Source organism: Lithobates pipiens, unplaced genomic scaffold (genome assembly GCF_037356315.1).
Source record: "Lithobates pipiens isolate NorthernLeopardFrog02 unplaced genomic scaffold, aLitPip1_a1.2 Scaffold_3, whole genome shotgun sequence".
NCBI classification, from domain to species: domain Eukaryota; kingdom Metazoa; phylum Chordata; class Amphibia; order Anura; family Ranidae; genus Lithobates; species Lithobates pipiens.
This window is the reverse complement of record NW_027507790.1, coordinates 1,186,870-1,199,974: the sequence shown is the minus strand read 5'-3', so window position 1 is coordinate 1,199,974 and position 13,105 is coordinate 1,186,870. Positions and strand designations below refer to the sequence as shown.

At 43.4% G+C, this 13,105-nt stretch overlaps 1 protein-coding gene across 1 annotated transcript; it reads right to left on the bottom strand.

Moving 5' to 3' along the window:
* Positions 1 to 503: 503 nt before the first annotated feature.
* LOC143940086 (olfactory receptor 8I2-like) lies at positions 504 to 2,790 on the bottom strand. The gene is made up of 2 exons (XM_077461134.1): positions 2,444 to 2,790; positions 504 to 2,335 (listed from the first exon to the last, which is right to left on the bottom strand). The coding sequence occupies exons 1-2, from the start codon at positions 2,452 to 2,454 to the stop codon at positions 1,384 to 1,386; spliced, it is 963 nt and encodes a 320-aa protein (XP_077317260.1). The 5' UTR covers positions 2,455 to 2,790; the 3' UTR covers positions 504 to 1,383.
* Between the last annotated feature and the right edge of the window lie 10,315 nt (positions 2,791 to 13,105).

Here is a 13,105-nt window from a genome sequence, read left to right as displayed (position 1 = left end):
CTTAAACAAAATCATATTGCTAATAAAAGTCCAGGGCAATATAGTCAGATTGGTCTACAGTCTTCCACTATAGGTTACTATCCAGTTCTCCACTCCCTCTGGGGTATCGAAAAACACAGTCCCCCCCGGGGGCGTTTATACATAGTCTTGACGGGTATAGCAGTGCATAGTTCAATTTTAATCGTTGCAATTTGCATTTGACTTCTCCAAACTTTCCAAAGCCCTTCTTTTTTTGCAGATCAGGTGAGAAATCTGGGTACATCCTATTGCCATTGTGAAGAATATTACCAATTTCTATGGCTTTATTTAGTATAGTTTCTTTATCTTTATAGTAAAGCAGTTTTACCAATAAGGGTCTTGGAGGGGCTCCTGATTGGGGAGGTCTAGAGGGGGTCCTATGAACTCTTTCCAGCGCAAAAAGGGTTGAGAAGGACTGTTCTCCAAATAAGTCTTTAAACCATTTTTCCAAAAATGTGGGATCTGTACCCTCACTACGTTCCCACTATCCTAACGTTCTTCCTTCGCATCCTGTTGTCCATTTCGTCAATATTTATCTGGTAGTTAGCCACTTGTTCCCTTATAGTACTTATCTCCCGTTTAAGAGGGTTCATGTCGTCCTCTAATAGGCTGACCGTCCCCTCGAAGGCGGTAGTCCTTTCGCATACTTTTTGCATGTCATGCCTAACGAGGGACATGTCTTCGGGAATAGTTTGAAGCTGGGTAGACATTTCATTTATGGAAGTTTTACAAGAGTTAATTGCGTTCGGTACTTCCCTCAATGATGGTTCTGCTTCCCCCAGAGCTACCATTTTAGTTGGTGATAATGACTGCTTTTGAGCATCCTCCATCCTCTCCCCCAAAGGGTTTCCTGCAGGGGGATTCACTGCCTTCACAGGAGTTACCTGTCCATGTCCCTGACTCTTTCTTGTGGTGGGAGCAGAGGCCCCAGTCTGTGGTTTGTACAACATGCTAAATTTTTAGGGGAGCTCTGCTCAGAAAGTTGACCTTGTGCATGCGCAAAGATTAGCAATAGGAAATACAGCTGAGTTGTTACCTCAAAAAGTCTCTCAAGCTTAAGCGTTGGATATGAAACACTAGTAATGCAAAGTGTTACCTGTACACTAAGATAACAGACTCCTCGTAGTACTCTGACCTGCGAGGGAGGAAGGGATCTCTCATCATCAGCACAGCTTGTCCAGGCTAGTGGGATTGTGTTGGGGAGAGGAGCATTTAGGAGATATTTTTAGCACAGCCTGATGCCTCTCACACATCCCCTGCTGGCTTCCATATCCCCATCAGCCTCTCAGGTGTCTCAGGTGTGTGAGGCAGAGGGAGGGAGAGCCTTCCTGTCACATCCACCTCCGGTAACGCCCCCGCCTGTATTTATCTTAATTGTATTCTTTTAGTTGTTGCATGCTGGAAGTCTGTGTTTCTAAAGCTGTATATGAGAGGATTAATAAAAGGAGTCAGAACTCCATACACTACTGACAGTATTCTCTTATGGTCACTAAAGGAAGAAGAGCCTGGAAGCATGTATGTTATAATTGCTGTCCCGAAGAATAGAGTTACCACTATGAGATGTGATCCACATGTAGAAAATACTTTCTTTCTACCATTCACAGTGGGAATTCTTAAAACAGTTCTTAATATAAAAATATATGAAATAAGAGTTAAAACAAAACTGCCAATAAGGACACATCCCCGAACCAAAATAGATACCAACTCATTAAAATCAGCGTCACTGCACGAGAGTTTCACTAGTGATGGAATGTCACAGAAGAAATGGTTTATTACATGATCTTTGCAGAAGGGCAACGTCGAAGTGTAAATAGTTTGCACAAAAGCATTAAAAAATCCACAACTCCAAGACACCACTGTCAGTCTTATACAGAAGGAAGGAATCATGACAGCAGAGTAAACCAAAGGTTGACATATAGCAACATATCTGTCATAAGCCATAACTGAGAGAAGCACACACACTGCACTCCCCAGGCCAATAAAGAAGAACATTTGAGTAAAGCAGCCAACAAAGGATATAGTTCTGTTTTTTTGTAGAAGGTTTTTTAATGTATTGGGAGTTGTAGCTCTAGTATAGAATATTTCTAAAAAGGCTAGGTTGGCCAGGAAAAAATACATTGGTTTGTGCAAATCAGAGTCTAGGCGAATTATAAGAATAACTGTGAGATTCCCAAATATTGTCATGGTATATATAGCAGAAAATGCCACAAACAGAACTTTCTCTAATGTCGGAGCTGATACCAAACCCAACAGTACAAATTTGTCTACATATGAAATGTTATTGATTTGCTGTGTGCTCAGCCTCGAAACCATGAGCCTGCAAAAGATAAACTTATTTATAATATATAAAATTTATGATGCTTTCCTAGGTAGTCATGCAACAATTTATACTGAAACAAATTCCAGAATGAGAGAGAAAATGTACCTTGACTCCATACTGTATTTTTATTCTACATCTCTGAGTTGTAATGCATTTAAGGTTTATCTTGGAGCAGCCATTTTGTTGATTGCAGTTGAAATTAACCAACATTCACTGGTATGTGGTGTCACTTTTATAGTTTCTACAGATTTAGACAGAATCCAAGAGAGAATAAGTAAATTCAATTATAATGATTTCTCCAAAGTGCTTTTGTGCCTTTATAATTTTAGAGATGGGGAATTTCTTAAATATAACAGGTACAAAAGGAAAATAGATAACCGACAAACATACAGACATCTTTTACGTTGCTACCAGTAAATGACAAGGGGTGCTAGATTACAAGGGCACCGATTTAAGAAGTTACAGCACAATGGTCTTTAAAGCTTAACTACAGCTGAATGTTTTTATTAGTTTTGGATAGAGTAGGGAGGAGTTCTTTCAGGTTACTTTCTCTGTCTGTGGCCCCCATTGGGGAGATTTTCTCTTTCCCAGTGACACCTGTTAAAGACATGGGAGTGTGCAAGCATCACAGGGACAGGAAGACAAAAATTCCAATTAAAATAGAAGTTCTAAACCCTCCCCGTTCTACTAAAAATGTGATTTTGTTTTTTCCTGTGATCCTCATTGGAGAGATTTCCCATCACACATATCCTGGGAAATTTTCCCAATAGGGATAAAAAACTAACAGGGCTTTCCCTGTTCTAAACTAAACAAAATAAAACATTTTGTCTAGAGTTGGGCATTGTAAGGCATGCTAAATAGAACTTAAGGCATGCTAAAATGACACACGATAATACTGATTGAGAGGCCATGCCTTAAAATGGATCTGAAATCAAAAAGTGAAAATGTGTTATGTTACAGTGAACAGTGAGAAATGATGATTGTGCCTAAACTGCACCCAAAAAAAGTGTACTCTTTGTTGTGAGTTTTTATTTAAAGCGGAGGTCCACCCTAAAGTGGACCTTCCGCTCATTGGAATCCTCCCCCCCTCCGGCGCCACAATTGGCACCTTTCAGGGGGGAGGGGGGTGCAGGTACCTGTACAGTACAGGTATCTGCACCCACTTCTTGGATATCTCTCTGCGGAAAGGGGCGTAGATTACGCCCCTTTCCGAAAGTCCCCCGCTGCCTGCTGGGAAACACACAGATCCCAGAGGCAGAGGGTCCATCCTCATTGCGCAGCGCGACTCGCGCATGCGCAGTAGGGAACCGGGAAATGAAGCCGAAAGGCTCCACTTCCTGATTCCCATACCCAAAATGGCGGCGGCAGCACCCGAGAGACGATCGAGAGATCGGCTTCGGGTGCCGACATCGCGGGCGTGCTGGACAGGTAAGTGTCACTATTTTAAAAGTCAGCAGCTGCAGTATTTGTAGCTGCTGGCTTTTAAAAAAAAAAAAAACGCACACTCCCGGTGGACTCCCGCTTTAACAAAAAAAATCAATTCACTGCTGATATGTGAGGGTTATTCTCATAGTTGTATATCTGCAGTGGGGCATCTAATGCACTGCTGCCTCTGACTGCCAGTCTTACAAGATTTAAGATTTGGTGATATGATTTACAGTGGGGACGGAAATTATTCAAATCCCCTTACATTTTTCACTCTTTGTTATATTGCAGCCATTTGCTAAAATCATTTAAGTTCATTTTTTTCCTCATTAATGTACACACAGCACCCCATATTGACAGAAAAACACAGAATTGTAGGCATTTTTGCAGATTTATTAAAAAAGAAAAACTGAAATATCACAAGGTCCTAAGTATTCAGACCCTTTGCTGGGACACTCTAACTCGGGTGCTGTCCATTTCTTCTGATCATCCTTGAAATAGTTCTACACTTTCATTTGAGTCCAGCTGTGTTTGATTATACTGATTGGACTTGATTAGGAAAGCCACACACCTGTCTATATAGGACCTTTCAGCTCACAGTGCATGTCAGAGCAAATGAGAATCATGAGGTCAAAGGAACTGCCTGAAGAGCTCAGAGACAGAATTGTGGCATGGCACAGATCTGGCCAAGGATACTAAAAAATGTCTGCTGCACTTAAGGTTTAATACTTAAATGGAAGACGTTTGGGATGACCAGAACTCGTTCCTAGAGCTGGCCGTCCGGCCAAACTGAGCCATCGGGGCAGAAGAGCCTTGGTGAGAGAGGTAAAGAAGAACCCAAAGATCACTGTGGCTGAGCTCCAGAGATGCAGTCGGGAGATGGGAGAACATTGTAGAAAGTCAACCATCACTGCAGCCCTCTACCAGTCGGGGCTTTATGGCAGAGTCGCCCGACGGAAGCCTCTCCTCAGTGCAAGACACATGGAAGCATGGAGTTTGTTAGAAAATACCTGAAGGACTCCAAGATGTGAGAAATAAGATTCTCTGGTCTGATGAGACCAAGATAGAACTTTTTGGCCTTAATTCTAAGTGGTATGTGTGGAGAAAACCAGGCACTGTTCATCACCTGTCCAATACAGTCCCAACAGCGAAGCATGGTGGTGGCAGCATCATGCTGTGGGGGTGTTTTTCAGCTGCAGGGACAGGACGACTGGTTGCAATCGAGGAAAAGATGAATGTGGCCAAGTACAGGGATATCCTGGACGAAACTTTCTCCAGAGTGCTCAGGACCTCAGACTGGGCCGAAGGTTTACCTTCCAACAAGACTATGACCCTGACTTAAACCCAATTTAGCATCTTTGGAGAGACCTAAAAATGGCTGTCCACCAACGTTTACCATCCAACCTGACAGAACTGGAGAGGATCTGCAAGGAGGAATGGCAGAGGATCCCCAAATCCAGGTGTGAAAAACTTGTTGCATCTTTCCCAAAAAGACACATGGCTGTATTAGATCAAAAGGGTGCTTCTACTAAATACTGAGCAAAGGGTCTGAATACTTAGGACCATGTGATATTTCAGTTTTTCTTTTTTAATAAATCTGCAAAAATGTTAACAATTCTGCGCTTTTCTTCCAATATGGGGTGCTGTGTGTACATTAATGAGGAAAAAAATGAACTTAAATGATTTTAAGAGGGTCCGAAGTTTAAGAGGGTCCGAAAACTTTCCATCCCCACTGTATGTGCTGATGGTTGGAGGTATCTACCAAAATCAACACCTCCACACAGAAACACAATGTAGAACAAGGCATAGGAAGTCAATATTAGGAAAAAGATCAGCTGCAGGGATACCACAGAGAATACTGGGTAAATAGACTTTTGCACAGCTGACTGTTTTTTGGTACATATTCTAGAATTCAATATCTCTTTAAGCACACTTTATTGTGCCTATGGGCCCAATGAGCCAGGTACGAAGTCTCTAAGTACAGCATTGAAATTTTACTGGTCTTTTGCCTGTATGCTAATGATTTGCTCCAATGCAATGTCTTCAATAAAAGGTTATCTTTCTACTTTTGCTTTGGGTGGTTGTATTACACATGCCCCAATTTTTTTTAAAAAGCCTTTTAGTAATGTGCTGCATGAAGCCTTAGAGAAAAAGACAGAGAGATTACCATTCAAACAGATGATAGAAAGAGAAAAAGAAAAATAGAAGGAAATCAGATGACAAGTTATCAGGTGAGTTGTTTTTGGAATGGACCACTTGGGTTTCCGAGATTGTAGAGGAGGAAAGTGATGAAAAAGCACAACACCAGGCAGACTGTTCTTGCAGGAGAGTAAAGGGAGCCACCACCCTATTCAATTGGATGACACCACTCCATGAGTGCAGGCCACTGGTATCCCCAGGTCTGCTACACACAGCTCAGTTGTCTGGGCCATTTTTCCCACAACTGACAGCACCATGCTAGTTTGAAGTCCATGTATGCAGAGTATATGGTAAATCTACCAGTCATTTTTGTACCCCATACATGAGAGATACATGGCAAAGCCCTGTGGTAGCACCACATGAGTGATATCAGTCTGCAGAAAACGGTCTTCACTACTCATTCTTCTTGCTCCTCCCTTTCCACCTCTCTCTCCACTATCCAAGAATATCTATGTGAATTCTCTTCAAAATTGCAGCCTCGCATCATAGAAATGAAAGCCTTGCAAGGAGATTTTAGAGGCCTACCTTGAAGCACATCAAGTGGGAAGGAGGGTCAGCATAGGGTTACACACAGTAGAGCCAAGAATAGGCTTCAGCTTCACTGTAAGTCTTCTAAACCTATTCTGACATCTCCAATTCCTTGACTCAGATGGTGCAGCCACAAATTTCTTTCTTTACAGCTGATTCTATCCCAGCTGGTGGAGTCTGCCCCTTCTACAACTTTGTGGCCCATCTCTGTCCTCCACCAGCATGTGGAAGCTAATATCTCCAAGTCACTGGCGAATATGGCGAATATGATAAGTGGCAGGGTCCACATGACCACAGACATTTAGTCCAGCAAACATGGCCAGGGACTTTACACTTCTTTTATGGTGTACCAGGTACATTTTCTGATGGCCTTGCAACTTGATGGGGACAGCTCAGTCATCTCTACCCCCTCCTTCTCAATGAGGGCGGGATCTGGGGGGATCTTGCCCGGGTTTCCCTTAAAATCCATACCAGACCCAAAGGGGTAGATTGGGGTGGATCCCCACGCCATTTTTTAAAATATTTTTTATTGCCAGAAATGGTATTGTATTGCCGATAATTAAAATCTAAATTTATTTATTTTTCTTTAGAAATGTCAGTTTTGCAAGATGTGTCACTTTACAAGCAGACTAAGGGGACTCCCCAGGCACTATATTTAAAAAAAAATGATTTTTATTGTTTGACTTTAAGCATCATTAAAATCACTGCTCCTGTAAAAACGATATTTAAAAAAAGAAATTGCTTTAATACATATCCCCCAGGGCAGTACCCAGGCCCCCATACCCTTTTTATGGCGAATAACTTGCATATAAGCCTTCAAAATGGGGACTTTAGATTTTTCAAGTTTGGGTCCCATAGACTTTAATTGGGTTTGTAGTTCGGGTCCAAACTTTTTACATGTTCGGGAGTTCAGGAGTTCTAGTGCAAACTAAACTGGGGGGTGCTTGGCCCAACTCTATGCACTTTAAAAAAACAGGGGTTTTAATAGCACACATTTGCAAACATATGCGTAAGGCACTCCAGTTTACTGAAGCCCTAACTCTATAACTCTCCAAAATTTGAGCACTTATATAGTGAAAGATTAAGGGCAAGTTTGTCTGGCGGACCCTCCTTAAAGGTATAAGGATACGTGGAACACCCAGCAAGGACACAATGGCAGCTGAAGATAACCTTTAGGGAGGGGTGGGCTATGCCACCATTATCAGCTCTTTTTACCACTGCAGACCTGCCAGTTTTATCTCATGCTGACCTATTCTGGTACTACGTGTAATGTTTGCATCACTCGAAAAAGAAAGAACCTTCAAAGTAAATGATGTATATATATCTTTAGGGGATTGCGCCTCCCACTCACTATTTTAACTACCCCCTTCTCAATAGATTACTCTTAATAATACATATATTCACTAAATAATCACTGTGCCCCCATATTATCCAAAATATATACACAAGACATTAATTTATATTTGCAAAAAATATAGCGTCCTTATTGTGCGATATTTTAATTCGATTGCTCCAACTGTGCCGTCTTAATCACCGTTCATCTGCTAATCAAAAGTCCACTTGTGTCAACTAAAATAACCAAATCTGTGCCACCGTCATCAAGCAGAATGGCCACTCACCAGATGTCCCCAATCAGTAAGCCTTCGGTTCATTCAACGGATAACCAATCCACAACGCATTCCTCCCGTTAGCAATTCCTCAACGTCAGATGTCCCCAATCAGTAAGCCTTCGGTTCATTCAACGGATAACGGATAACCAATCCACAACGCATTCCTCCCATTAGCAATTCCTCAATGTCCGTATATTCATACAAAATTAAATGGAACCAATATAGTGTAAAACCGTTTTAACTTTAATGGAAAATCAATAAAAAAACGTATTGCACTCACATTTCAATGTGTCAGTCGGCCGACACCAAGCCTTTCCAGCAATGAGAAAACCGTTCTAAAATCGGGCAAGCCACTGATGTTCCGCAGGTGGTGATAGTCCCTCCACTTCAAAGTAAAGCCTATACATGCTAATATATATGAAAATAAACTTTAAAAGTTGATATATCAAATGGATGAGGTGGAGAAAAGGGATAGGAGTGGGAACTTTCGGCAAAAATCATATATGTGTAACTCAAGAATAAAAAACCTGACGTTAGCTTAACCGCCTCTCGCTTAATCAAACAAAAAACTCTCACAGCCCTCCATACATATCAACAAGGCAAAAAGTTTAATGGTATGAAAAATTTATGGAAAATTACATATAAAAACCACACATATGACAAGACACATACATTACTAAAATAATGTGACAACCTCTACAGTTGTATTGTAGAACCATAAGTGCAATTGTGCTGTATATAGTGTCCTCTATATTAGCACTGAGCTACTTAAGAGAAGAAACATAGATGGAATTGTAGACCCTGGTAGCTGGCAAAATAGTCCTGTGAGGTAAAGGAGTGAAGATGAACCACAGAAAGCATGGATATTGCACCAAAGTCCCAACTCCAAATGAACACAGACTGATGGCAAATGGCAAAGACAACCAAACACTGAATTAAATGTTTCCAGAGACTTGTTAGTAGTGGTCTAGAGGAGGTTCTGGGGTGCTTCATCAAGCCCAATGCTTGGCCATCACAGGTAGTGCCATGCTTCAAATCCTCAGGGTGATATTGTTGTGGTCACAATATCAGAGGAGGTCACCTTGAGGATTTGAAGCATGGCACTACCTGTGATGACGAAGCATTGAGTTTGATGAAGCATTGCAGGACCAGATAAGTACCTGTTCAATATTTTATCTTCAAGGAATAATGACTGTGCAACAACCTACTTAGTGCAGATTATGCACTCCAAAGGACGGCACAGGATTCTTATTGGTAGCCCAGTGCTCTAAAAAGACTAAAAAGACTACTGTGCATCTATTTTTAGTCCAAGGAAGGGAGTCTAGGCTACAGACTGATTTTATGATTAAATACATTAATATATGAAATATACTTAATGTTCACATCTTGTTGTTGTCAGAAACCATGAATCAGACTGAGACAGAAGTACAATTAAATCACACTTGTTTATTAATAAAAATAAAATGGTAAATAGAAAAAGCGTAGTCAAGCATAGCCAGAGTCCAGTAACCAGATCGGGTAGTCAGCCAGGCCAGAAGTCAGGGATCCAAGTAGAGCAATAGCAAGCATGATAAGGAGCCAGAAGGGATGTCAGCAAGCCAGTCTTTAAACAAACATCAGGAGATGGTTTCTAGTGATGTGACCAAGGCAAAGGCAGAGGTGAAGTGAGCTGGAAGGCTTTAAGAAGGCAGGTCAGACGAGCATCATCAGGAACAGCTGGTAACTGTGGAGAGAGAAGAGAGCTGGCAATTAGCCGACAACTGAGCGGCTAGCCCAGAGAAGGAAGGGCTAAGCCACCCCTGACAGTACCCACTCCTCAATGACCCCTCTCCCTCGGAGGACCACCGGGCTTAATGGGAAACCATCTATGGAGCTTGCGGAAGAGGACAGGGGCATGTATGTCAGAGGATGAAACCCAGGAGCGTCCCTCTGGACCGTACCCTTTCCAATGCACCCAGTACTGTATGCTCCCACGGAACCTACGGGAGTCAACAATGGATTTACCTCATACTCCTCATGGTTCTCAACCTGAATAGGGTGAGGACGCGGCACAGAGGTGGTAAATCGATTACAGACCAACGATTTCAATAAGGAGACATGAAACACATTTGAGATGCGCATACTACAGTAGGTGACGCCGATATTGTGGTTTCCAGCGTGATCCTGTCGCGCTGGTTCCCAGCGACAGGCTTCTCTAACCAGCGCGATCCCGTCGTGCTGGTTCTCATGCTGGCTGCAATAGGAAAATGTAATTTTCCTCTAGTAGCGAGCGAGTGAGAGAGCGGCGATAATGTCGCCTCACTAATGAAGCCTGCATGCCTTCGGGGGCATTCCAGGCCCTTAGGTCCGGTAGGGATTTTAAGGGGAATCCCCTACGCCGAAACAAACGGCGTGGGGTCCTCCCCAAAATCCATACCAGACCCCTATTCGAGCACGCAGCCAGCCGGTCAGGGCGCCCCCCTTCCCCCAAAGCACCCACCCCCCCATGTTTAGGACACGCGGCCTGGTACGGCTCAAGAGGGGGGGGCGCTCGCTCGTCCCCACCCTCTTTCCTGACCGGCCGGGCTGCGTGCTCGGATAGGGGTCTGGTATGGATTTTGGGGGGGCCCGAATCCAATTCGGATCCCCGCACCAGTGTGAACCCGGCCAGCGTTGCTTATCGGGAAAGGAAAATAAAAATGTTTCCTTTCCCGATGCGAGCCGGCTTGGCGCTGGCTCCCGCGATGGGGCTCGCAGGGTGTCAATCTCACCGATTAAAGCGACAAGATTGACACAATATCACGGTCACCTACTGTAGGAAGAAGATCCAACACGTAAGCCACTGGGTTAATCCTGCAAAGGATACGGAAAGGCCCAATAAACCGAGGTGCAAACTTCAGTGAGGAAACACGAAGCCGGAGGTTGCAAGATGACAGCCAGACCCTGTCCCCAACCTGGTAGGAAGGTGCAGGCAGGCATCTGCGGTCAGCATGGAGTCTGTACCTATCATTAGCATGACGCAAAGCCTCCTGGACTTGTACCCAAGTGGAACAAAGACCAAAGAGATGCTCCTCTAACGCAGGAATACTCTGCGGAACAAACGAGTCAGGCAACATGGAAGGTTGGAAACCATAATTCGCCATAAATGGAGACAATCGGGAGGCAGAATTCAAGGCACCGTTGTGAGCAAACTCTGCCCAAGGTAATAGGTCAGACCAGTTGTTATGATGGTCAGAAATATAGCAACGTAGGAATTGCTCCAATTGGAGCTCATTCTGCAGCCCCATTAGACTGCGGGTGATACGCAGAAGAGAACGCAAGCTGGATTCCCAACTGTGCGCAAAAGGCTTGCCAGAACCAGGAGACAAACTGACTGCCCCTGTCCGAGGCAATCACCTTGGGTAGCCCATGTAAGCGAAAGATTTCCCGAGCAAAAATGGAAGCCAGTTCCTTCGAAGTAGGCAACTTCTTAAGTGGAATACAATGACACATCTTTGAGAACCGATCAACCACCATAAGGATAACAGTGTTGCCTTGGGAGTTGGGCAACGCCACAATGAAATCCATAGACAGGTGACTCCAGGGACTCTCTCCATTGGGTATGGGTTGTAGGAGGCCCACTGGAAGGTGTCGTGGAGTCTTACTCTGAGCAAACACGGGACAGGCAGCTATGAAGGCAGTAACAAGTAGTGGGAGAAATATCAAAAGAATGGTGTATCGCTATTATGAGTTAAACAAAACTTAAACGCATGTGAAAAATAAAATCTTATGAAGAACTTGAGCCTTATGTGTATTCTTTATCACAATGTCCTTATAAGACCCCCAAAGATTACATTTTCTTCCTTGTGTGAATATTCCACCACCATCAGCCATGCATGTGCCACCATCATAAAAAAGAAAAAGAAATATAAAGAAGAAAAAAGAACTGCACTGTGTACTAATAATACCTAAATAGCTGCAAACTCTGCTGTGAGACATACACAAGGACAATAAAGGTGAAGGAAGAGAGTTGCACTCTAAAACAAACAATAAACAACAAATTCCTCACGTAATGTAACAGATCACAGTAAAAAACGAAGTGAGTATCCACCACCACATAGATTGTGCACGTACCAGCTTGCACAGCCAGGGCCTTTTCCTCACAGGATGTCAGGGAGATACCACTCAGAGCCAGGTAGACTTACAGAGCAGAAGAAATCACATAAGCAAACTTTCCACTGTCAGTAGCCATCTTTTCCATCCATAATAGTGAAGAAATTTCTCAACTCTGTTCCCACGTGTAGAAATGGGAAGTTGCTGTGTTTTAAGTACTTTGGTTTGATATCTTGTTACTCTTCGGAACCACTGCTGCTATAGGTACTGGTTCCTCAGGCCACCAGCTCTTCCATACACACAGCTTTGAGCTTCTTGACCACACACAGCCTTGAGCCCTTTAATGCACACAGCATCTATCTCCACACAGAGCCTCTCTCAATGGCAGTCACTGATCCAACTCCAACTGCCACCATCACCATAAGATGTATGCTTACCTCACTGATTGGACCCGACATAAAATGACACAACATAAAATGTACGGTCAAAATTGCTCTATAGGGGATATAGCAATGGTTCAGTTATTTCTATTTTTGATATGTATACTGTTATATACTTCGCTGACTTCATCTGTACGCGTATCATTCCAACGCATGGTTTTTTTTTTCCTCTTTTTATTTACGTTTGTCTCTTTTTAGGTTGGTCTGCTGGGGGGGGCAGGGGGGGGGGGGGTGGGCGGGGGGTGGGGACATGACTTGCTCGTCTCCCCTCCTCTCGTCCCTGCGTCCTTCCCCCTCCCTTTTTTATTGGATGTCTCCTTCCGCGCCTCCTCCGGCACTATATTCAATAAACGGTGATATATGTATTTTTTAGCCTGCTCCTATTTATGCAACTCGGGGGCTGACTATTTCTCTCCCCCATTCCCCCTCCTTTTACCCTCCCCCTTTTCCCCCCCTGCTCCCCCATGTTTTTCCTCTCCTCCTATTTCCCCCCC